The following is a 27,852-nucleotide window of genomic DNA, read 5'->3' as shown; positions in this document are numbered from 1 at the left end:
CAAGGAGTGAATATATAAAATAATTGTATGTATTATTAATTTGCTTTAAATAATCAATATTTTTGCAGTAATTAATTCAATAATCTTGTTTAAATTGAAATTCTTATTTTGTGATTTTGATTTTTAAAAGTGATTTACTTTCCTTTATTAATAATTATTTTTAAATATTTTTATTATTGTAACTATTACTAACAATTATTATATTGTTATACACTTTTTTTGTTTTTAGTGGGACAAACACCTCACTTGATGAATTCTGAATTATTTAATGGATTCTTGTTCTCTGCACAACAGGAATCTTTTCATGAAAACCCCCAAGAAGTATCACTTGATGTCTTCCTTATGAATGGCTATAAAATAACCATAAATGCAAACACCAATGAACGGACTGATCAAATTTTAGAGGTAATATTTTATTAGGCTTTGAATTTTTTTTCTTTCAGTATCATGTTAATGTAATATAAGTTTATAAATTTAATGTTAACAAAGACATAAATAATTTTCTGTATGTAATTAAAAACATATGCATTCTGACATTATTTGTCAATTGAACAATCTGTCAAATTAGTGTTCTAAAGATGCTTTATCGTTAATTAACATTCTTGGTGCTAAAATTTCTGTCTAGTTTTTTTAATTTAAATTAACAAAGGGTCTTCTAATTATGTATTATTCATCTTACACCCTATGTATATTTTATGTTTAATAATATTTATATGTTTTGCTAGATGTTATAAAAATATTTCTTTTGCTTATGCAAAGCATATCTGGAAAGTAATACTTTATTGTTATTAAAAAATACATATAACTTTCAACAGAATAATTTTGTTATTACTGGGAAGTGTATACCTTAAAACTGCTTTTCAATGTATTTCCAACATGAGACACTTTTCATATTTTTTAATCAGTTTTTCGTTCCTTCCTCAATGAAAAATGCTGCTAGTGAATAAAACACTACTCTGTGCAGCAATTTTCACATTGTCATTATCATCACACAGCTGACTAGCAAAGAATAGATTGAGATTGTGAAAAAATTGGTAGTTGTTCATGTCACCTTCATTTTCATATTGTGTAGGTAAAGACTGAGCAGAGTTATTGCTTGGTTTTGTGAACTTTCTTGCCAAAATGTTTGGTACCCAATGAGAGCAGAGTTTGTGATAGTCTTTTGTGCTACAATCTCATACAGATCTGTTTATCAAATTTCAGGGAACTCAAAACATAAAGAAATTGTCAACCATTGATTTTCTTTAACTTTATCATCCACTGATGTAATCAAATTGTTATTGAAAAAGGAAGGGTGCCACTCCTTTGCTTATCATGGACATTACTATGTCCCTCAGTGAAATGTAAATAAACATTTCTGTACTTGCTATGGTGTCTGTTGGAAACCAGCAAATGACAGAATGTAATGCTTATGCCCAGAGGTGTGTTTGAACAGCACTTAAAGAGTGCAGTATTGTAGCACTGGTAGAATAAAATGGTACTTACTTTCTGGGTACACCTCATGTTTTTTATGTCCTGTTTATTGATGCCATAAATAATTTTTAAAAGGAAATTAATATTATTCTTTATATTTTAATTAACGTTGTTTAAAAAAAATGTATTTTAAATTTATTTATAATCAGATTTTAGTGTCAGATATTTTAAAGGATTTTGTCAATTTATGAAGTGATGCTATCATCTTATATGGTAATAATAAGGTACATCTTTTATAATATCATTATTATCTAGAACCTGGCTAACCAAGGTCATGCCACAGTATATCATTTAAGTATCATTATTAGTTAGATCCCATCTTTCCTAGTTAATGTGAAGGTGTATCAAATGGTTTTATAGAACAACTTAGAGGTCAGGATGAATTTTCATAAAAATTGGTTGTTATTTCAAGAACTTTGATTTGATTCTCATTTTCCATTCATTTTTCCAGTTCCTGATTATTGTTTTATTATTATTATTTGCTGAACTCTGTGGCAAAGTGGTAGAGTCTCTGTGTTTTATTTAGAAGATTCTGGCCTTTGAATCCTGAAAAAAGATTGGGCAACTGTAATTGACTGTTGTCACTAATACAAGGAAATAAATTATTATTATCATACTGTTTTTTTACTTAGAGTTGAAATTAAATTATTTCTATTTTGAAAATATGACCATTTTTAAATAAACGTAAGCTCAGTATTGAAGAACTTTTTCAGTTTATAGACTTCTTTTGATCATATGAGATGTTTGGAGAAACTTCTTTAGCAGGCCTTTCCAACTCACAAGAACCATACTCTTCACTCTTTTTGAGTTTCTTGATTCTTGGAGTTGGAAGATATGATAGTAAAAAGGAATTTGTATTTTATGTATATCAAATATAAGATTCCAGGTATGCAGTAAAATTCAAAATGTTTTTATCTTATTGCTTCATGCTTTATTAACTTTTCCAATGAATTGAGCATTTTTGGATGCACTTCCACTATCCATCAGTTGTACTTTTTTTTAAGTAATATTGAACTAAAAAGAAAGAGTGTTATGTATGTTGAATATAAAAATACTTAAAAAAGAAGCTGTATTATGTTGTCAAATTCTTCTACATTCTTATGATCTAAAGAAGATGAAATGGCTGTGGTCTCTATGATCGTAGATAGATGATGAATGTGTACGCACAGCTTATCATCTTCTCTAGTTCCTGTTCTTTTTCTGTCATTAGTTGTGCTAGTTGACAGTCCTATTCTTCTGTCATTAGATTCATCTGGTTTATCTCGTCTGTCATCTGTGTTGTTTGTGTCTTGTTATGTTTTTGTCTTTTATTTTTAATTTTAGTTTCCTGCTGATTATTGCTTTTTCTCTTTCGCTGATCTTCTGTTTTCCCTGTTATTGTTATGTTGGATGTTGTAGTAGAGGTGCTGGGTCTTTTTGTTCCTCATGATGTGAGTTAAAAGAGTCTCTTATACAAACCTCGATGGAAGAAGTCTATTGTCCGTCCCCAGTATCTGCATTTCCTTGGCTCAGCTCTCAGTTTTATTATTGCTGTTATCATTTCTTCCTCTGTGGATGTCTAGTAATAACTTGCCCCCGCTTTGTTGTGGCCCAGCTGTATTCATGTTGTTGGCTTGTAATTCTGCTCTAATATTGTGGGTATGCTAGACCATGTCGTCTTTCAAATAACTTTACTGCTCTTATTACAGGCTGCAGGTAAATAATTTCCCACTTGCTTCTACCAACATCTGAAAAACTGAATCCAACTCCTTCAGCAGATTTGGAGTAAACTGATATCTGTGGGTGTTGGTTATTACTTGCTTTATTTCGTTTAGTTGCTCCGGAGTTCAGTTCCAGTTGTGTCACTTAATGTCATGGCGCAATATAAATTTTTATGCTATATTAGTTTTTAGTATATATTTTTTTTAGTGTTTGGTTTGCAATAGCTACATGGTTTCATCAGTAGTTGTAGTCTCCGTGCATTCAACATTATAATGTTTGTATATTCTGCAGTTAGTTTGTATTCCCAGTATTTGTCATCTGCTGATTTGTCATAGGATCTGTCATGTTTCCAGTGGTTTTCTATCTTATAATCTTGAAGAGGCGTAAACCACCCGACACACTCACTGCTGATCTTTATTACCACAATAGATGCAGTTTCACACAATCTTCCTGTATTTGCAGTGTTTATGTATACCAAACAATTAATTGATAACATCTCTGTTGATCATGTTGTGCTGTACTGACTTATCTTAGTTTGGGTGCTTGTATTTATACTAGCGGAGTGACGGATAAGGAGCTTGACATATGATAATTTCAATGGATTACCATAAGGATAATTCCAAGTTGCATAGCAATCTCTTGGGAGATAATTATATTGCTAAAAACAAGAAGGTTTATGGTTTAAGGTTTAAGGTTTATGTAAACATAGGTCAGAAAACAAGTTCGTTAGCAAGTTTTGGATTGCAAAACATTAAACTCTGCTTTCTGCTCCCTCTGTGAAATTAAACTGTACTAAAATTCTTGAAGTATAAATCGAGTGGTAAATTTGGTGCTTTCTTATGGTTTTTGATCTAAAAAATTGAATTAAAGTGGTTCCAGACATCTATCTTACTTAGGTTTTTAGAAAAAAGGGGTAAAATACAAAAACATTTTGTTGGTAAATACTGTTTTAGGTCTGGAATAAAATAAATGTGTTAATTTACCAATGAAATAATACAAATTTTCTAGTTAACTTTGTAGAGAATTTAATTCTGAAAAAATTGATGTAAATAACTTCTTAATATTAAACATAAATTTGAGTTCAATTTAATTAGAAACCACACATAAACTGAATTGGAAAAATGATATAATTTTAAACAGAACAATTTTCATCAATATTTGAACAACATAATGTTCATGAAAAATAATAGAAAAGTTATCAATAACAACAAAAAAAATGAATAAAAAATAGATTTAAAAAATAAAAATCGCGTACTTTTTGGTTGTTTCTAAAAATTTGTAAATATCAAAATGATTTCTTGATAAAGCAGTAAACATTTCTTTGCAGCAGTTGCACAATGTGGCTGCATTCTGTTCAATATATAGCTCAGCTTGGCAAATCCATGCTAGCTGGGCACATCTAATAGCATCATTATTTTTTCTAATAGTAGCTCCAGCTTCTATTATGTCTCAATTTTTCTTATGTGCCTATACGAGCAGAATAAACTAACAACTTCATTCAACTCCAAAAGAAAAAGTTCACTGGTATGAGATTTGGAGATTGAGATGGCCATTTTACTGGTCATCTTGGTTTTTGACCAACCCACTGCTTACTAAATGTGCTATTTAAATGATTCATCACATCACTACAGTAGTGAACAGGTGCGGCATCATTGATAACCACATCTGCACTCATATCTGCGAGTGGAGTATCTTCCAAGAGTTTCATCTGATTTGTTTGTGCAAAAAATGCAAGTACTGCTCTCCATTGAGCCTTGATGGTAAGAAAAAAGGGCATATGAGATTATCACTATGAAGTCTACACCACATGTTAAATGAAAGAGTGCGCAGAAAATGACTTCTAGCAGTCTCATGAGGATATTCTTCTGCCCAAGTGTAAAATTAATTTAAGAAATAATAATAATTATAATAGAAATAAAAAGTTTAATAAACAATTACAATTAAATAAAGTAACAAGAAATGAAATTAAAAATAAACAATAGTTAGATCCTAGAAAAAAAAATTTTGAAAAAATAAATAGAATTAACCCCAAAAGTGATAATGAAGAATCAGATAAAGAATTTGAAGCTACCTTTTTAACATACAATTTTAGTTCAGAAGAAGAAACTGATGATGAATTAGAGGATCTTTATTCATCAAATGAAATTAGTTTTAATAATGAATTAGATTATTTTAATTCGTGAAATGAGTTCGTTATAATAAATAATAATGATAGTGAATTTGACGAGCCAGATGATGAATACGAAACTGTCAAAATATCAGAAACTATAGATTACAATTTATGTAAGAAGTAGAATCCCGTGAAAATATTTTGGAATAGATATGATTTAAGCTTAAAAAATAAATATAGTAATGAAAATGTATGGACTGCAGTAGAAGTAAGTGATAACGAATTAGATGAGGATTATGAACCCGTGTTCGATTAAATTAGTTTACATAATTATGATGAGTTATTTTGGACCGATCATTTTTTAGGGAATATGAGCCTCGGAACAAACAATTTTAATACAAATCTAATTGAAATCGATGACTGTACTTTAAGATTAACGCATATTACTGAAGCAGTAAATAATTAATTACATTCAGAATTTTATAAATGATTATAACTGGCCAATGAATAATAATAATAATATAATGACAAAATAAAAGCTAGTAAAAATAAAAATAAGCCTAGAGAGAAAAATAGGGCTGCTAGGAAAATGAAAAATAATTTTAGTAATGATATTAAAAATAATGAAATGCAGTATGACACAAATGATTTAATAAATAGAAATTTTAAATTAAAAGTAAAGAATTCTGAGACAAATAATAAAGTAAAGACAGAACACGCAGCTGTTATTAGTAAAACTATACATCAGAAAGAAGCACTTACTACATGTAACATTAAAATTCCTGTAGATATAAATAATCATAATAGTGAAAAATGTATACAATTGCCAAATAATAATTATAAGAGTAATAAAGACAGGAAAGGGACTATAATGATAATCTTAATAATAAATATAATAAATGTAATAATATTAAATACAACAAATATATTATGCAAAATGAAATAGATGTTAAAATTAAGTTGCCAAAAATCAACAAAATCTACTAACAAAAATAATGTTATATATAAAGGGAAAACTATAAGATTAAGAAGAAAAATGTAAATACAAGTAGTTGTATATTGCCAAATAACAATAAAGATAGTACTAAAATAAATAATTATGTTGGTGAAATAATCACGAAGGATATTATTAAAAATTTGCCAAAACCTGATGAGGTTATATTCAAAAAAAAAAAAACAAGTGTTAAAAAGAAGTAAAATAGAATAGGAAAACATTGCCGAAAATAATCGAAGTTAATAAAGTTATTATTGATGACAATAATGAAATACATAATGATAATGATATTCTAAATAATAATAGTAATATGATGCTTAAAAATATGAAAAATACATGAGATAATGAAGGTAATGTTAAAATGTAGAAAGATGTTAATGAAATGACAAAAGATAATAGTATTAAGTTGCCAAATAATACTGAAGGAATTATTTAAGTTAATGATTATGGTAATAAATATAATAAGGTTATTGAATATGAAGTTAATATTGACAATGAAAGTAGTGATGTTAATGAAGAAGACATTAAATATAATAAGAAGAATATTAAGGATAAATCGCCAAAAAATAAGAAGAATAATAAGTGTATGCCGTCAAATATTATTAATGAAGAAGATAATAACAAAATTGATAATTACAGAAAAAAGGTGGTAATAAGATAAGAAATAGAGTTAATGATAATAAAATGTTGCCAGATAATAAATACAATATTAGAAAAAATAAAAGTAATAATATCATGAATAAATTTAGGTTGCCTAAAACTATGAAAATTAAGGAAAATACCAAGAGATAAAATAATAAGAATAATATTATAAATAAAGAGAAAGATACTAGTGAAATAAATGTAAAAAATACAAAAAATGTTAAGGAAAATATTAGTAATAATTTTAATGTTAGATATTAGATCCAATCAAATGAATTTGAAAATAAGGAAGAAATAATTAAAATAAATACACCTCAGATATTGGACTGGTAAGGAAATAAAATAATTTGTCAACGAATTAAAGGAAAAATTGGAATACAAAATAATTACTAAGGAGAATTATTAATGATTAATGTATTTTTAAATACTTTATTGTATTGATAAAAATAAATTATGAAGGAAATATATTAATTTCAACTAGGATAATCATTAATTTTGATTAAACAAACTTCCTCTTAATATGAAGTTTGATTATTGAATTTTATAAATACTTTTATTTTATTTTTTTTATTTTATAAATACTAAGTCAAATATTAGTGAAATAATAGGAATAATTTTATGAAGAATTTTTGTATATATTGAAATAAAATAATTATCTAAATAAAATAAAAATAAATGTTAAAATAAAATAAACTTAGAAGAATTAACTTATGTATTATGAAGTGAAATAATTTTATAATTTTATTCCAAACGTGGCCTGCCTACACAATTTTTTCCTTCTACCTGTCCTTCCAATATTAAAGCGACTATTCCAGGATACCTTAGTATGTGGCCTATAAGTCTGTCTTTTCTTTTGACTATATTTTTCCAAATGCTTCTTTCTTCATCTATTTGCCGCAATACCTCTTCATTTGTCACTTTATCCACCCATCTGATTTTTAACATTCTCATATAGCACCACATTTCAAAAGCTTCTAATCTTTTCTTCTCAGATACTCCGATTGTCCAAGTTTCACTTCCATATAAAGCGACACTCCAAACATACACTGTCAAAAATCTTTTCCTGACATTTAAATTAATTTTTTATGTAAACAAATTATATTTCTTACTGAAGGCTCGTTTAGCTTGTGCTATTCGGCATTTTATATCGCTCCTGCTTCGTCCATCTTTAGTAATTCTACTTCCCAAATAACAAAATTCTTCTACCTCCATAATCTTTTCTCCTCCTATTTTCACATTCAGTGGTCCATCTTTGTTATTTCTACTGCATTTCATTACTTTTGTTTTCTTCTTGTTTATTTTCATGCGATAGTTCTTGCGTAGGACTTCATCTATGCCGTTCATTGTTTCTTCTAAATCCTTTTTACTCTCGGCTAGAATTACTATATCATCAGCAAATCGTAGCATCTTTATCTTTTCACCTTGTACTGTTACTCCGAATCTAAATTGTTCTTTAACATCATTAACTGCTAGTTCCATGTAAAGATTAAAAAGTAACTGAGATAGGGAACATCCTTGTCAGACTCCCTTTCTTATTACGGCTTCTTTCTTATGTTCTTCAATGGTTACTGTTGCCGTTTGGTTCCTGTACATGTTAGCAATTGTTCTTCTATCTCTGTATTTGAACCCTAATTTTTTTTAAATGCTGAACATTTTATTCCAGTCTACGTTATCGAATGCCTTTTCTAGGTCTATAAACGCCAAGTATGTTGGTTTGTTTTTCTTTAATCTTCCTTCTACTATTAATCTGAGGCCTAAAATTGCTTCCCTTGTCCCTATATTTTTCCTGAAACCAAATTGGTCTTCGTGTTATCGTTATCGTCTTATTGTTATTGTTGTCGATTGGTCATGCCTTTGATGAGCGGATTGTCAATCAGGATTATATTCACTAATTCTGCCGACTGGAACAGCTTTTGTAGAGCTGCAGTTCGAACATTGAATTGATCTGGTAGCTTCCCTAACTACTGTCGATTGCAGTCTTCGATGTGGACTTCGTTGAATAATATGCTCTTATTCTCGTTGTCCATTGCGTCTCGTTGACGATTCAATGATTGAAAAAATTATATTCATTAACTTCTCGAGATGACTTTTATTTAGTTCCCTTCACTAACGATTAAAATTGAAATTGATATCATATGTGCTGATACAATTTGAAATGTTCTACCGACTGCGCCAGTTAAGTATAATACTCGAGTTACATTTTTAAAAAACAAACTTTATTTATTACAATTAGTATACATACATGTACGATTACATGTATACTAATTGTAATAAATAAAGTTTGTTTTTTAAAAATGTAACTCGAGTATTATACTTAACTGGCGCAGTCGGTAGGACATTTCAAATCGTAAATAATTACTGTTAACATCATTATGCGTACATGCCAATGTGTTATAAAATAGGACGATATAATATCGAACAAGTCTAAGACTTTAATAGAATGATGTGCATTGTACAGGTCCAGACTTAAGACTTCAATATGATGATGTGAATCAAACGAGTCCAGGACAAGGAATAAATTATTATTCTTACAATTAGTGTAAAGAAGGCAAAGGTTGCAGCTGCATTACATTCTTTCTCATGGTAGCTTTTCCTGGAAACTAGGGATAGGCTACACACATGGCTTATTGAATGTAATGCATCATCTACTCTCAGGGTATTCTCAGTAATATATATATATATATATATATATATATATATATGAATCATGTATTATATGAATTATAAATCACCAAAATACAGTAATCCGATTGTCACTTACCATCCATATTATATGAATCATGTATTATATTAATTATAAATCACCAAAATACAGTAATCCGATTGTCACTTACCATCCATATTATATGAATCATGTATTATATTAATTATAAATCACCAAAATACAGTAATCCGATTGTCACTTACCATCCATATTAATTTCTAATAATCGATTTTCTTGGGATTCTGCATCTTCAGTTGGTATTGAATTTATAACTACTTCAAAACATATTCTTTTGACAAATTATAAAATGAGAATGACTTATTCATTTGACAAATCAGAAAATGAATATGTTTTAATGTAGTTACAGAATTTAATATCAACTAAGAATGCAGGTTGCTGCAAAGATCGATCATTGGAAATTACTATGGGAAGTTTAACTGATCTAATTACTGTATTTGATGGTTTATATTTCATATAATATTAAATTTTATTATTACAGTATATATTTATATAGACACACGATTATATATGTATGATTTTTTGAAAATTCAAATTGACCACTGTGTTAATAAAATTTAATTTTATATGAAATATAAACCATGAAAACACAATAATTAGATAAGTTAAACTTAATATATTAATTAACAAATAAATTGATATGATAAGTTTAATTATCTAATTTGAGTGTTTTATGTTTTATATATGTATTTTAAATGCTGATCAATTTTTTTACAAAACAGTTTTTTTAGTAATTTTGATTATTTCACTTTATTAAAAATTCTTGTATGGATGTGAAATTTTATGGAAAATAAAGCTTGAACTTTAAATGTTTAACTATGATGATCTCTGTGGTTGAGTGAAAAACATTTTTGCTTTTTATCCTCAAGGCTCTCTGTTTAAACTCCAGTGAAGTTTAGCATTTTCACCTGTTGTAAAAAAAATTCACTTCTCATTAACAGACTGTAAAAATGAATTTCATTTTATATTGCTGAAGTGAATTAATAAATAACAAAAAAAGTGAATAAAAGTGGAAGATTTTTAATTCAGTTTTAAAACATCCTCATCTTCAGATAAATGCAGATAGGATTTGATCAATTGCCACAGTGGTTTCATCTGCAGGCTGATAAAGTTGCGACTTCTGTAATTAAATCTGGTATTAAGATTACATTTTAAAATGTTTTGTATTATGAAACTCGCTTATAAAGAAAGGAAGTCCTCATTCCAATCAACTGGAGTACTACTACCTTTTTTATTTATTAATTTAGGGTTTAACTTTTAATTAATTTATTTTTTTTGTTTATTTATTTCAGAAAGTGTGCACTTTCATTAATCTTCCTGCCAATTATATGTATTATTTTTCATTGTTCCTTATATGTAAAGAAGAAGATGGTGATATTACTAGTAAGTTCATTTTTTTTATTTCTAAGTTACATTTATGTTATGTAATTTATTTATTTATAGTAAATATTAATTGTTTACTTTGTTATTTTTAACAGTTCAGAAAATAATGATTCTATTCACTGTAGCTCTGCATTCTATTTTATAAACTGGCTTGCTAGAGATTTGTTATTAATTTTTTGTTTTAAAGGCAATTTTATAAGTATATTCAATTTATTATTTTTGGTTAAAGTATTTATAGATGTTTGTATGATAATGTAGTGGGATACAAGAATTGTTTTTCTATTTCTTTTAATGTTGTTAATTTATAATTTTTTTTATTTTGTCTAAGTTAATTTAATAATGTCTTTTATAATATAACCATTTTAATTTATATATACAAATTTTTTTATGTAATAAAATAATGCAAACTTAAGTTATTCTACTAAGTAGACAGAAGGATATATTAATTTATTTTGTTACACTATCTGCCCCAATTTTTCTTATGACTTTATACATGTAAAACATTGAGATTTTAGTAGCACTAGGTCAAAGTTACTTTGTCAGTAAATAACAGTGTTCACTATGCAGTATAAACTTCATCTTTGACTAACTAGTCACAGAGTGCCTTTTTTATTTGTAGAGTTGAAAAATTACATTCCTGCTGGGTTGGGATATAGATTCTGACAATATGTGTTGCTCAGTGAAGTCTGTAATGAGAAACTACAGACTTACTCTACTTCCATAGTAAGCCTGCCATTGAATGTTATTCTTGAAAATGATTGCCTATGGATTATTTTGGTTATGGGACCTAAATATTTATATGTATAACGTATGCATGAATATTTTATTAAATTTGATTTTTTAGAAATTATGGTTAACTTCTGTATTAATAGATATTCTATAATTATATTATAGAACTGAAGATATCTTATTTACAAAAAAAGATAATTTCATATATATAATGTTAGCATAGACAACTGTAGCTAATTTAATGAAATTTTAATATGAATGCTGATTCATTAAAATCATAGGAAAAATTAGCACTTCATTTATATATATTTTTAATAATTTTTTATTTTATTATATGCAGCGTTTTTTAAACTGCATATTTTTATGTGGTTAAAAATTAGTTTTTTTTATGTACTGGTTTTATTTATCTATTTTGTTGAGTACTTTTGATACAATAAAGATTAAGCTTCACTAAAACTGCATAGATGTATGTTTATCATCGAAATCATAAAAAAGATATATAAATGAAACTTCATTTTTTATAGTGTTAGTATTTTAAAATAATGTTATAATCATATTTTGTGAGGCAATGTTTTAAAGAGACAAAAATCTCTAAGAAAATACTTATAAACAGTAAATAAAAGCAGGTAGTGGTAAAAATTAGTTTTTAATAATATAATTATATTAAACTGCTAGGATGAAATGTGTATAACTATAAATTTCAAGGCCATTCAGAAAGTAACTTACATTTGACTGTTGTTCATGAAGGAGTGGTCTAATTGCTCAGTGCACTGTCATTTCACCATGGGTTCACCAAAGATTTCACTATGGGTTCCAAATTGTAGGGATAGTGGTGGTGATCCTCACTTGGTGGTTTGTTGCAACTTGGTGATTGTTGCTAGCCTGACTCAGTGTGCGTGGAACTGCTGCTCTCTATGAAAAGGACTGCGATACATTTTTTTTTTTTTTTTTTACAATTGTTTAAAGTGTGTGCTGCCATAGGAAGTCCTGCCAGTTGTGAAGTGAGATCGGCTACTGGATTTCTTTGGGGAAAAAAACAAATCTATTGAGATTTGTTGGGAATTGTATGATGTTTATGGGAAAGATGAAAATGAGTGAAGGTGCATTGAGGCAATAGTATACATGTTTAAAAATGGCTACTCAGATTTTCACAATGAAAAATTATGGCCAGCTTACTGTTCTGTTTGATGAACTGGTAGCGAAAGTCAATGAAAATATTTATGCTAATCGGTGCTTTACCATTACAGAAGTTTTATTTCAATTTCCAAAAATTTTATGTAGCTTTCTCATAAGATTGTGACAAAAAAGTTTATAATTACCAAAACTTCTTTCAGACAACAGTTTTCTGGAACAATAAACGAAAATGATTAATTTTTGTTGAATTATGGAGCTTTGCACTATAATAAATGCAGAAGTGTATTGTGAGACCCTAAAAACCTATGGAGAGCAATCCAGTGATTCAATTTGGCATGTTGGCTTTTGGATTTCCTTCATCCAAGAACAATGCATGTCTGCACTTGACTCATTGTACTCATGTACTTTGGGTAAGGTTAGGTGGGAAATTTTTTATCATCCTGGGTAAAGACCACATCTGCCACTTAGCAATTATCATTTGTTCCCTCACATGAAAAACTGGTTGGTAACTAAGCACTTTGATGATGACGAGGGGATCCAGGAAGGTGTCACTGAGTGGCTGAAAATCCTGGCTATTGAATTTTTACAAAAATTAATTTACAGATATGACAAATATCTGGATTTGGTGGCTACTAAGAAAAGTAGTGTAAGGATGTACAAGAAATTATCTCTAATGTAAAAACTGTTTTCATTGTAAAAAAAATTTATTCCGAAAACTAAAAAATATTTTTTCTCTTAAAGTATGAGGATTATCTCTAAAGTAAAGATCGCTGGGAAATTTCTCTCCTTAAGGTTGGTGAACTTATGTCGTTCATAGCCATGCTAGTAATATACACACTGCATTGTTGTTTGTAAGTTGTCATGTTGTAGTATCTTTGATTACGTGTGATTTATTACATTATAAAATGAATAGGAAAATTGATGTTGCTGCCGACTGTGAAATACATGAAGTTATACGTTTTTTAAACCATTAAAACGTTAAACCGGCCGAAATTCATAGGCAGTTGGTTGCTGTGTAAGGTGATAATATAATGAGTGAAAGAAATGTCCGAAAATGGTGTGAAAGGCTTAGAAATAACAGAATTAATGTGTATGATGAAGAATGTTCGTGGAGGCCCTTAATAATCACCGAGGACTTATTGAAACACATCACTGTTGAAGTCAGAAAAGATCGTCGCTCACCGATTTCCGATCTGGCCCTTCTTCTTCCTGATCTTTCAAGAGCTGTTATTGGTTGCATTGTTCATGACCATTTAGGCTTTAGAAAGGTTTGTGTACGTTGGATGCCACACGTCTTAACGTAACGTCACAAAAAAATCAGAATGGGATCTGCTTTGGAATTTTTGATGCGCTACACAGGAAAAGGTGATGGGTTCCTTAATTCAATTGTTACCGGTGATGAAACATGGATTTGTATTACATGCCAGAAAGACATCCCAACCCCTTATTACCTTACCGATCGCCACACCACCCCCTCCGTTCCGAGCCCTGAGGGGCTTTACCGGAGGTCGTCTTTAGAACCTCTAACTGATTCATATCTCACAGTCATCAGCCAGGCCACGGTCGGGATGCCACCGATGTAAATGCCTCGGTAGACATTTGCATCAGTAAAATACAAATCGAATTTTTCCTTCACATAGGCCTCAAACGGAGACCTTCACATCTAACCTCACATGATTCCCGCAAACTAACTGACCGAAACCGCGAAGCGCGAACCCCGCGCCTAGTCCAGACTTGATAGCACTTTGTGACTGTGAATGCCTTAGAAAACGAACGAGTTGAAAGGTAAATCAGTGCTACATTCAAACCAATCAAAATTATGTCTTACGCAACATAGAAATTCAACCTACACACAAATAAGTTGACCAATTTAGGTACCTAACAAGGGGAACGTTCATTGCGGTCCGTGCAGGAGCCAATGACAAACCCCGCACCCCCACCCGGTCACATCAAGGAGTCATGCGTGGCGTTACCAAGTCACGATCAGGACTGCCACCAGCGGAACGAAGCCACGCCCCCGGTTGCGCATTACAATACCCCGGCAGTGCGACCACCCCCACCAGCGGCAGCACCAAATCGAATCACAAACAACACCAATATATATTGGCACGATGCCAATGCGCCTACATCCAACCAATCCAATGCCTAGGTCGAAACCCTAGCCACCCGGGATCCTACTTTGATCGAGTACCTCGTTTAAACTCAGTCTGCAGACCTACACACTGCGAGGGTGAAAACCAGCCACTGTAGACCACTCCTCGCGGATTTTCCATTTAATACGGAGATCCAGAAAGGAATGTATTCTCTCAAGTTCCCTAACAGCTCTTGAATGTTTGACCACATATCGGAGACAGACGTAGAGGACGTGGTCCACTGTATCATCAGTCCTCGAATCCATCAAACGAAACCTAGCCAAACCTGCCGGAAAGGGAATCTGCCCAGAGAGAAACTGTGTGATATACCGATTGGGGGAGATCCATCGCACCTAAATCAAACATTATAGGAAATATACTATGCGTGTAGCGACCTGTGGAGGATTCGTCCCACGTGACCTGCCAAGACGCAAGGCCCCGGTCTTCAATCTCCTGTTTTCGTTCTGACGTCAAAAGGTTATTTACCTTGGAAATGTACCTTGGTTATTTACCTTCCCATCACTCATTAGCCAAGATATCTATTGGTTTGACCCCGCCTATAACGCAGACTTCCTCCTGGGAGACTGTTCTATAACCGGCTATAACAGCCAGAGGAGTCGCTGGGCAACAAAACGTCCGCACAATACCTAAAAGCCATGCGGTGAGCCCAGAAGGCGCAGCATACAGCATAATAGCTTCACTGACACCTTTGTAAAGGATACACATAGTATGGTAATTCAACCTCCAATTGGGATGAATGGCTCCATAGATTCCATAAAATTCACATATATTGCCACATACTGTAGATATTCCTTGAACCGAAAATTTTCATCAAGGATAACACCCAGGTATTTTTGAGCCGTAACATACCGAATGGGGAGACCAGACATCCGAACCCGGATTCGCCGGAAAGCAGCCAATCAGCCCTTAAGCATCATCATTGTGGTTTTCTCTGAGCTGAAAATCATCTTATGTTGGAGACTTCACAGTCTGAGTGTCTCACAAGCATGAGCAGCTCGGAACTCTACCTCATTACGCGAATCCCCTTCAGTCAGTAGCAGCATGTCGTCAGCATAAGCGACGACACGACAACCACATGGCAGTCTTAAATGCAACATGGAATCGAATTCTATGATCCAAAGAAGGGTACTCAGAACACTGCCCTGAGGGCATCCTTTAGTTAAGGTCTTATGAACCTCCGAGCCGCCATTACGCAGGGAAACGGTCCGATGGCTGAAATAACTTGAGAACACTTCTAATTCATTTCATGTACACTTACGCTTCTGTATCTGAAACAGGACAGAGGGCCACTATAAGTTATTAAATGCCCCGGATATGTCCAAAAAAATCCCTAATACATATTTACATGGACTAGAGGAAGCTATGGTCATCACCTTTAGTATGGCATCCTGTTCTTGCCCGGTCGGAAACCATACTGGTTATCCATTAGCAAATGATCAGTGACTTATCTAACATTAATACACAAATATAAGACCTCAAAAACCTTGTCAGTCGCAGGCAGGAGCGTTAGTGGACGGTCAGAAGAACTAACAGTAGGATCTTTGTCGCCACCTTTGTACTACAACACCAAGTCTCCACGCTTCCAACACGCCGGAAAGTGGCCGTCGAAGAGCAACCTATTATATATTCAAGTTAGAGGACCATGGACTACTGGAAGCGCTCGGACAAGGAGCTCCGCTGTGATACAATTATATCCGGGGCCCTTGAGCCGTGCCATACTACAGATTACCTGACGCACCTCCACCTTAGTGATCTCAGAAGATTGTAAGTCGATCTCGAAAATCACGACTTCCCACTTAACATGCCGGTGGTATGAAACCTTACCCACCATAGTGTCATCCGGGAGCAAATCATTCAGCAAAATACTAAGGATATGGTCCTTATTAATTACCACACCCTCACGGGTTGACAAAGCTGACAAGAGGACATTTTTCCTGTGCTTATGTTCAAGGGCACTATAATCAACGCCCCAAGGGTCTCTATTCCCTTGCTCATGAACAATGGAACACCAGGAATTATGCTTGGAGGACCTAATGCTATGAAAGTACCTAGCCTTCCTTCTGTGGTAATCTGCAGTTAGGGCCGCACGCCGATCGGGATCACCCTCTTGTTGCGCAGCCCTTCTGAGTCAGTTCACAGACTGCTTCATTGCTTTCAGATTCTGAGACCACCATCCAGATGTACGTTCCCGGCTAGTGCCTCTAGCAACAGCAGCTTCAGCCGCCACCACCACCGCAGAAGTGAAATTTTATGCCAGGATATCTAATGGCAGGCCATCAATGTCTCAAGAAAAAATCAACAGTCTGGACTCCAACAAAGAAGAGATTTTCGGCTAGTCCGCCTTCCTATGCAGGAAGTGCCCTTGGTAAACAGGAAAGTGTACCTTATGGCCATCATGTAGCTCATCTGCTGTTTCAAAAAGTATCAGTCATTGATTGCTAGAACAGTGGTCGACCACAGACCACTCCAAGGATTCTGCCAGGGATGTTCCTACCAATGGTGATGTCAATATTTGTACCTGAAAAGGCCCTTCATCCATTAACCATACTGATGTAAGTGGCCGACTATGCCAGAAAGACAACAGCAGTCAAGTGAATGGCATCATCCTCAATCACTAACCAGACCAACAAAGATCAAGCCACAGCCATTTGGATGGAAACTGATGGCCCTTGTCTTTTGGGATCAGATTTGAATACTGCTGATTGATTTCATGTCACGTGGAATGATTATAAATGAAGAAGCCTACTGTGAAACTCTACGTATGTTATGGCATGCCGTTTAAAATCGGCAACATAGAAGTAGTATAAGGTATGTACTCGTAGTTTAAGAGAAATAAAAAAATATTTATAAAGTTTTCAGAATAAATTTGTTTACAATGAAATGGGCTTTACTTTAGTGATAACCTCTCATACATACCTTATACTACTTCTCTATAAAATTGCCACATCAATTAAGACATTTATCATAGCAATACACCAGCTTCAATATACCCTTGTCGTATTCTTTTGCCGCCAATCCATTTAACCACTGATTAATAGCATTTTTAAGTTCATTGTCACCCACAAATTGCTTACCACTCAAAAATTCTTTCAATTTCCCAAACAAACAGTAATCAGAAGGTGTTAAGTCTGGACTATATGGTGGGTGATCATAAATTTCCCATCCAAATGTTCTCAGTAAATCACATTTCAGACTTGCAACATGTGGACATTATAGTGCAGCAGGACGACACCATTGGTCAGCCGCCCCCGTTGCCAAGTTTGAATGGCGCTTCATAACTTATGTAGAGTTTTGCAGTAGGCTTTTGCATTTATAGTTATTCCACGTGGCATGAAATCAATCAGTGTTATGCTAAACTGATCCCAAAAGACTGTGGCCATCAGTTTACGTCTGAATGGCTGTGGCTTGACCTTTGTTGAAGTGATTGGTGATTGAGGATGATGCCATTCATTTTACTGCTGTTTTTTTTCTGGCGTGTAATATGAAGTTCATGTTTTTATTAACATTTTGATGGTTTAAAAAACATATGACTCCACGTATTTCACAGTCAGCGGCAACATCGTTTTTCCTATTCATTTAATAATGTAATAACTCACATGTAATCCAAGTTACTGCAACGTGACAACTTATAGACAACAATGCAGTGTGTACATTACTAGTTTGGCTCTGAACACCACAGATTTGCCAACCTTAGGGAGAAAAATTTCCCAGCGATCTTTACTTTAGAGATATCCCTCATATTTTCAGATTGTATATGATAAATTTTTTTCCAACAGCTGTTGTTTGTTTTATACCAAAATGTAAGTTACTTTCTAAACAACCCTTGTATGTGTGTGTGTGGGGCATGTTTGGGTTTGTGTGTAAATAAATATATATATTTTTTTTTTCTTTTTTGCTTGATGATATCACCACATAAGCTTGAAGCTTGTGTTTGGGATATGGAAATGGAATTTTGTAGCATATGAAAAATGCCACGCCTGACCAGAATTCGAACCCAGGACCTCTGGATGAAAGGCCGAGATGTTACCACTCTGCCATGGAGACTGGATTATCTATATATTATATATATGCCATGGAGACTGGATTATATATATTATATATAAAATGATTTTTTTTGCTTATTTTTATTGTTTCTCTTTCAGTTGTACGAAAACTACAAAACTTTGAATCTCCATACATATCAAAAAAATCCTACCCACATTCGTACAGGATTGTTTTGAGAAAAAGGCGAGTATTATCATATTGATTTATATAATAGTAGTACTGACGAAGATAAGTTTTATTATTTTTTTTTGTTTTTGATTGTCACAGTGATGTTTCCTTTGTAGTATGGTATAAATAATCTCTTAGAATTTCTTTAAGTTTCCTTATTTCGTAATGTTTTCTCAAAGCCCTGAAAATATTTCTACATCTTTCCATAGAAAGTAGTTAACTCTTGTATATATGATTACATTAAAATCAAGATTTAATTTAATCTATTCTTTTTTTTATTGTGACATTTTATATATGGTTTGTTTTCTTTCAATAAAATCTTTATTTGTTCTAGTTTTATTTTGTCAGTCATGTTTTTTATTCAAATTGTTTTTCATGTGTTTTAAAAGAATTGTGAAAGTCTAAGAGACTGATTTTTAATAAATTGGACAATATCAATAATTTTGACAGCATAACTTTTTTAAAATTGTTTAGGTGTAGTATTGTAGTGAAACATACACAGAACATTAATTGTGATATAATTCTCAACGATGACAACTTATGTTTTGTAAATTAAAAAAAAACTACTAATAGGAACACATTAGATTTTATTTTTCTATCCATTTTTCAATCATTGTTAAGTAAAATTATTATAAAATTATTAATATCTAGTTAACAAGAACGTATTCAGTCATGTATCAGAATTAATTCTTGTTTCTAAATTATACACTTAGATATGAGTTATTGTTTTTATATGGATGTTATGTTTTATATTTTGCAATTAAATGCTTCAATTTTATTCAAATGCTCTTTGAATGGTTACGTGAATTAGGATTTGGAGGACATAAATGGAAAGACCAGAAACTCTGGTAAAATCTATTTCTGAAAAACACATCCTTAAAAAAATGGCTGTTTCTCAGTCCACTCTTCAGAAAAGTAGTCCTTAAGTGAACTTTTTTCATGCAAACCCATATTTAGTAGTACTCCTAAAAAAGCTTTTATTTCATCTATTGTTACAGGAGACCAGTTATGCCAGATTGACCGCTGTCAAAGTGGTGTATTCTTTTGTATTTTTTCAGCTGAATATCTATTATTTATAATCTGGAACTTCTTCCTTCTTGTTTACAGTAATCCAGTTATGTTGATTGGGGTTAATACTAACATTACTAGTAACTGTATGCCTTTTAACAGTATTTACATTATTTTGTTTGACTGTTCGTCTTTTAGTTACATTTATATTATTTTGAACATCAGAGTCATCAGTAGTTGGAAGTAGGTTAGCTTGAGCACATAAGGAAATATTTGTACCTGTAACCTTACTTGTGCTTGAAGTTACTAAATTTACACTATTTACAGCATTATTCACACTATTTACTGTTATATTTACATCATTATCAGCTAAACTTACATTTCCTTCATCACAATCACTATCACTTTCATTCTCTTCACACACACACACACAAATAAAATTTGTGTGTGTGTGTGTGTGAAGTTAAATTATTTTTACTGGACATGCTGTAAAAAATTTTAACAATAACTGTAAATAAAGCATGACAGAACATTGATATTCAAACGTTAAGTAAACATTCAACACAATAACCTCATTAAAATCAGCTGAGTTACAACTCTCGAATAATTGATATAAAATTGTTTAAGGTTTACTGAGACCGATTCCATATATTATAATACATGTTTACAAGAGCCCACTATCAAAATTTTATGATGTTGATTGTAAGATATGTTGAAAATGCATTTTATCTGAACTTAAGTTTGATGTTGGCTGCCAGCTGACATGCAACAGGAACGAGTCAATGGCTGTGTCAACTGTCAGGTGTTTTTCATCCGTTTTGCTTCAATAAAAAACAGATTTTTTATAGTTTTTATGTAATAAAAATAGATGAAAACAGTATTTAAAAGTTTTTATGTATTTTTTATTGGCTGTATTTACATTATTTTTTTCAGAATTAAATTCTCTCTTAAGATTTGTTTCTAAATTTTCCACATTTATTAGTCATTTAACAAAAAGCTATTGTACTACAAACTTAAAAAGTACTTGTTTTTCAATACTGATTTTGTGTTTTATGTTGGATTTTGGAGTTACAGTTCTGGTACCTGTTTTATACTATTTGCCAGCTCAAATTACATAAGAAACCACCAACTTTATCCTTAATTTGGGTCTAAAAAATTAGAATAGGGCTTTGTTTTATTAGAAGAGCTGAAATCCTGGTAAATTATTTTGCTAGCCATAACTCAAAAACAAAGTGTTTCCAGACGTATGTTTATATGAACTTTTTCATTATTTTCACCAGTAGAACATGTTCTGAAAATTTCTCCATTTCTTCGTGGGATACCTGTATTTTATATTATTAAGCACTTGTTACGTAAACTAAAAATCATTCTTCGGCTTAAAAATTCAAATGTTTTTTATATAAAAACATTATAATCTTAAAAAGTATGTTTTGTGATTTTCAGAAATTTAGTTTGCTGCATTTTTATGCTAACTGTAGAGCTTATACAGTTAATGAAATAAAAAAATAATATACTTAGTTTCAAGTAGTAGTTTATAACTATTGTAATATACAATATTATGTAGCTAACAAGTAATAAAAATTGTTTTTCTTCAGTATTGCACATAACAGTTTTAATGTGAAACCACCTTTGGGTTTGGGGGTCCATTTAAATGAGTGGTGGGAAGAATCTAGGCTCATTTTATCTATTGTTGCCTTATAAATGGCAACTAAAGAGCAAATCTATTGATCTTACCCTCTTTTATTTCTTCTCTCGCGCTTCATTCTTATTGTTCTCCTATCACACCTGTTTTGCGATGTGTTTTGAATGGCGACTGTAATAATCCAAAGTGGGAACTATTATGCCAGAGGATGAATGATTCCATGTAATAAGTCTCAAATGATGCCCTCTGAGCACCTGAGCTAACTCAGTTGTACAAGGGTGAATCAAATTTAAACAGTAATTTTGTTATTCTATACAGCAAGCAGTTCCGAGCTGGATGGCAAAGTGGGGGCTAATGTTTGCTATGTTAGAAAGGGGGAATCAGCTTGGTTAGTTCCTCTGCTCTGTCTGTCATCAGTACAGCCATGAGTGAGCAAAAGGTTCCACCATCTGTTGCATAACGTATAATCTTAAAATTTTTAACTAATGAAGGCACGGAAATTTTAACTAGCTTAAAGGTACAATTTGGGGACATTACACTGTCCCAGAACAGAGTGTATATGTGAACCAGGCAATTAAAGTATGAGTAAGAAAGTGTAGAAAACAAAAGTCATGATCGACGCCCAACTTCAAATCTCACAGCTGACAACATCCATGCCGTTTGAGAGCTTATTGAAGGTGATCGCCATTTCACCATTGAAGAAATTGTGTCAAAAGTGGGTATCAGCTAAGGGAGTGCTCAATCTATTCACTGATCATCTTGGCTTTAGAAAAATTAGTACTTGATGGCCTGTGCTGAGGTTGTTGACTGAAAATAAAAAATCAGGTCAGGTTGGAGTCTATGAGAGACTTCTGAATCGATTTCAGCAAGAAGGGGACAACTTTTGAAGTGCATCATCACATGTGAAGAGACATGAATCCATCATCAGAGTCAAAAATGGCAAGTAAGGTGTGGTGAAGGAAGGATAAGTGCTGCTCAGTGAAGGCCAAAACCCGTCTGTCAGCCAGAAAAGTTCTTGCAATGTCTTTTTTGACTCAAGGGGAGTTTTACTTGTAGATTTTCTCCACAGTCAATGAATGGTTAATGTGGTGTACTATTGCTCACTGCTACAGTCAAAAAAAGATGGGGTATGCCCAACAGAGGCATCCTTCTCCATGACAATGCGCTAGGCTGTGCACCATGATTTTGACAAGGGATAAACTGGAAAAAATGCATGGGAAACTCCCTCCCCTCAGGAGGGTGTTTCCCCTGGGAAACACCCTCCTGATTTGTCTCCCAATGAAGATTTCAAGGAGCAGGAACACGATTTTTTTATGACTCATTTAACATTTCAGTCTCAAAAGTTTTGTAAACAAGGAATGTTCAAGCTTCCAAATTGTTGGAGAAAGTATGTAGATTGTGTAGGAGACTATACAGAGTAATGATGAATTTATGAATTGTGTTTATTATTAATCTATAAATTTATAAAGAAGAATATACACATGGAAAAAGCCAGGTGATACTGCAAGGTATCAGATAGATTATATCATTAGTTAAGCAAAGATTTAGAAATCAACTCGTTGACTGCAAAACTTAACCTGGAGCAGACATTGATAGCGACCATAATTTAGTGTTAATGAAATGTAGACTGGGGTTTAAAAACCTGAAGAAAAGGTGTCAGATGAATTGGTGGAATTTAGAGAAGCTTGAGGAAGAGGAGGTAAAGAAGATTTTTGAGGAGGACATCACAAGAGGTCTAAGTAAAAAAGATAAGGTAGAAAATGTAGAAGAAGAATGGGGGAATTTTAAAAAGGACATTCTTAAATTGGCAGAAGTGAAATTAGGCGGAACAAAGAGAACTGTTACAAAACCTTCTATTTTAGATGATATATTGCAGCTGATGGATGAACGTAGAAAATATAAGAATATAAGAATGCTAGTGATGAAGGAAGTAAAAGGAACTGTAGACAATTAAGAAATACTATAAACAGGAAGTGCAAACTAGCGAAAGAGGAGTGGATTAAAGAAAAGTGTTCAGAAGTGGAAAGAGAAATGAACATTGGTAAAATAGATGGAGCATACAGGAAAGTTAAGGAAAATTTTGGGATACATAGATTAAAATCTAATAATGTGTTAAACAAAGATGGAACACCGATTTATAACACGAAAGGAAAAGTCGATAGGTGGGTGGAATATATAGAAGTTATATGGAGGAAATGAATTAGAAGCTTGTGTTATAGAGGAAGAAGAGGAAGTCGAAGAGAATGAAAGCAGAGAAACAATACTGAGATCTGAATTTAAGAGAGCATTAAAAGATTTGAATGGCAGAAAGGCTCCTGGAATAGACGGAATATCTGTAGAATTACTGTGCAGTGCAGGTGAGGAAGTGATTGATAGATTATACAAATTGTTGTGTAGGTTTCTAATATTTACAAATACGGGAGGTTTTGTCAGACTTGAACGAGTATTATAGTCATGATACCAAAGAAAGCAGGAGCAGATAAATGTGAAGAATACAGAACAATCAGCTTAACTAGCCATGCATCAAAAATCTTAAATAGAATTCTGTACAGAAGAATTGAGAGGAGAGTGGAAGAAGTGTTAGGATGAAACCAATTTGGTTTCAGGAAAAGTATAGGAACAAGGGAAGCAATTTTAGCGTTTACATAGAACTAGCAATTAATGATGTTAAAGAACAATTTAGATCTGGAGTAACAGTACAAGGTGAAAAGATAAAGATGCTACGATTTACTGACAGTATAGTAATTCTAACTGAGAGTATAAAGGATTTAGAAGGAACAATGAATGGCATGGATGAAGTCCTACGCAAGAACTACTGCATGAAAATAAACAAGAACAAAACAAATGTTATGAAATGCAGTAGAAATAACGAAGATGTACCACTGAATGTAAAAATAGGAAGAGAAAAGATTATGGAGGTAGAAGAATTTTGTTATTTGGAAAGTAGAATTACTAAAGGTGGACAAAGCAGGAGCGATATAAAATGCTGAATAGCACATGCGAAACGAGCTTTCAATCAGAAATATAATTTGTTTACATCAAAAATTAATTTAAATGTCAGGAAAACATTTTTGAAAGTATATGTTTGGAGTGTAGCTTTATATGGAAGTGAAACTTGGGTGATCGGAGTATCTGAGAAGAAAAGATTAGAAGCTTTTAAAATGTGGTGCTATAGGAGAATGTTAAAAATCAGACGGGTGAATAAATTGACAAATGAAGAGGTGTTGCGGCAAATAGATTAAGAAAGAAGCATTTGGAAAATATAGTTAAAAGAAGAGACAGGAATAGTTGCTTTAATATTGGAGGGACAGGTAGAAGGAAAAAATTGTGCAGGCAGGCAATGTTTGGAGTATGTAAAACAAATTGTTTGGGATGTAGGATGTAGGGAGTGTACCGAAATGAAATGACTAGCACTAGATAGGGAATTTTGGAGAGCTGCATCAAACCAGTCAAATGACTGAAAAAAAAAATAAAATAAATTTATAAAAAATAAATTACCATTTATATTTGATTCACCCTCGTATTTAGCTGTAGCCTTTGTACCCAGGGGTGGCCCTGTCGTTTCCCAGTATATGTGTAACCAAAATTTCTAGTCCTCAAATCATTCTTATGATGGTTGGTGGCCCATCTGAAAAAACTACTAATTCTAATCTTGTGAAAAATCTTGCTCAGTGTTGTCTGATGAGGATAACAGGTCCTTAGAAGATAAATATTCAAAATTGTGATGCATCCCGTCTAAAATATAAAAATATTAGATTTGTAGTTCTTTAAAATAATCAGGAAGGAGGCTCCCTTCACAAGGTCTTTTCTTTCCTTGTCGATAAAGTAGTAATGTGTTCAAGTGGTTCTCTGAAGAATGTCAGCAATTTAAGAGGTGGATCAATACTGATCGAGACGTTTAGTGACAAGCAGAGTTGATCTCTTTTACGTCTCACTAATATGGATTGTATAAAAATTAGTACGGTATGGCACAGAATCTTGGATACCAGCTGCGGAGTAATCTTTTGCTAGGACCTTCTGGAGATTGATGTTACTGAAATTGCCGATGAGCTTCATCCCCGAGGTGTTGAGGAGGTTAAAGAATAATGAAACTGTAGAGTGGGATGAAGGAACCTCCATCTCTTATATTAACGTTTAACCTTCCTGTACCAAAATAAAAGTAGAAAAATAAAATAAAATAAAAGTAGGTTACCTGTCAGTTCGAGTACGGCCATTCATCCCCAACTCACAGCAATGTTTCCAGTGTTAATCAACGTTTCTTTAAAATAATCAGAAAGGAGGCTCTTCCTGATTATTTTAAGGAAGAACATTCAAACTTTGAAATTCTCTTTTCTAATCCCTTGGTTTATCATTTTGAATGTTTATCATTCACACTGTTTATCATTTCTGTTTGTTTACCTGCTCAACTTGGTGTTAGAACTGTCTATCCATTTTCTTTATTGAGTATTAAATTCCCTTCATTCTTTTTATTTAATGTATGCCCATTTGTTTTGGATAAGCAAAGATATCTCTTTGGATTCCTTTCTATTATAAGTGTCGTCGTTGCTGAGCTTCATGCTATTAACAAAGCACTGAACATCGTGAATCCTAGATACTGTGATGTTCTTATCTATAGTGATTCGTTGAATGCATTGCAAATAATAGATGACATGTACTCAAGACAGCTTGTTTCAGAAATACATGAAGCACTCTATTCTATCAATACACTTGTCAGTTTCTGCTGGATTCCAAGCGATGTTGGGATCCCAGAGAATGAGCATGTTGATGTTAACTGCTAAGGAAGCATATACTAAACCTACATTCACTTCTCGAATTCTTGCTTCTGATTTATCCAATTTTATAAAATAGTGCGATTGGAATAGCAGAGTGAGTTGAATGCGATGTTAGATAACAAGCTATAACTTGTAAAGTACATGGTACGTCCTTGATTTTTGTCCAGTAGAGCAAACAGGAGAGGTGAATTTTTTTGTCATCTGTGGGTAGGTCATACGAGGCTGACCCACAGACATCTTACGTTGTCGAATAATATTCCTATTAGTCCTTGATATAACTACTATTTAATTCTTTACCATATTCTTGTGAACTGTGTACTTTACATGGTCTTATGTCGCAGGTTTAAAGCGCCTACCACAATGTGGTGTATTTGGGTGACAGTGCTAGCATGATAGATAAAGTAATTGATTTCATTCATTGCTTAAGAATATATTGTCATTCGTAATACTTTTATATTTATATCCATTTATTTTATTTCTTTTTGTTACTTTTATTACTATCATTTATACATTATGCTGTTTTTGTTAGTATAATATTTTTTGTTGTGTGTATACTTTATTTTTAGTTAATTTTTAATTTTATTGTTTTCTGTAAGGGGAATCTTCACACTTCTCTCAAACTTTGTTGAAGTCTATTTATGTTTATTTTTAAATGTTATGTATTGTATGTTTGCTATTATTTTTTAAATGTACTAGTTTTAAGTAAGTTTGTTTTGGGATGTTAACTGTGATATTAGTTGTAAGTTTTTTTTTGACATCTTTGTTCTGAGCAATGATAACAGTAAAAAGCATTTTTCAGCAAAAAAAAAAAGTTAACTTAAAAATAAATTTAAACTCATTTTAAGAATCATATACTGGTTTTTTCAATTTAAAAAAAAAATCATGATTACTATTTAAATATTACTATTAAATTAAATTATTACTAAATTACTATCCTTTAATATTTTTAAATTATTACTATTAATATTAAATATTAATATTAAAATATCACTATTAAATATTGAAAAATATTATAGTTTGCGCTCAACAAATTTACATGAACAAAGCAAAACATATTTTACTTAACCTGTAACTGAAACTCAAAACATTAGTCATTATTTTCAAAATAACTTACAAGGTCATTTTTTATTATTTTCAAAAATATTTACAAGATTGAGTTATAAATGAATGATACCAG

The 27,852-nt window shown here is 32.1% G+C and overlaps 1 protein-coding gene across 5 annotated transcripts in view; it reads left to right on the top strand.

Annotated features, from left to right (window-relative positions):
- The window catches only part of LOC142318899 (sorting nexin-17-like), an 85,396-nt gene that overhangs the window by 18,467 nt on the left and 39,077 nt on the right, over positions 1 to 27,852 (top strand). For all 5 annotated transcript variants that reach the window (XM_075355558.1, XM_075355575.1, XM_075355550.1 and 2 more), the window contains exons 3-5: positions 230 to 405; positions 10,935 to 11,025; positions 19,184 to 19,268. In XM_075355558.1, the coding sequence (XP_075211673.1) occupies positions 230 to 405; positions 10,935 to 11,025; positions 19,184 to 19,268 (352 nt within the window). The remainder of the gene's footprint in view (positions 1 to 229; positions 406 to 10,934; positions 11,026 to 19,183; positions 19,269 to 27,852) is intronic.

This window comes from Lycorma delicatula, chromosome 1 (assembly GCF_047948215.1).
Source record: "Lycorma delicatula isolate Av1 chromosome 1, ASM4794821v1, whole genome shotgun sequence".
Classification (NCBI taxonomy): Eukaryota; Metazoa; Arthropoda; class Insecta; order Hemiptera; family Fulgoridae; genus Lycorma; species Lycorma delicatula.
Note: the sequence above shows the minus strand (reverse complement) of the source record. Positions and strands in the feature narration are given on the sequence as shown.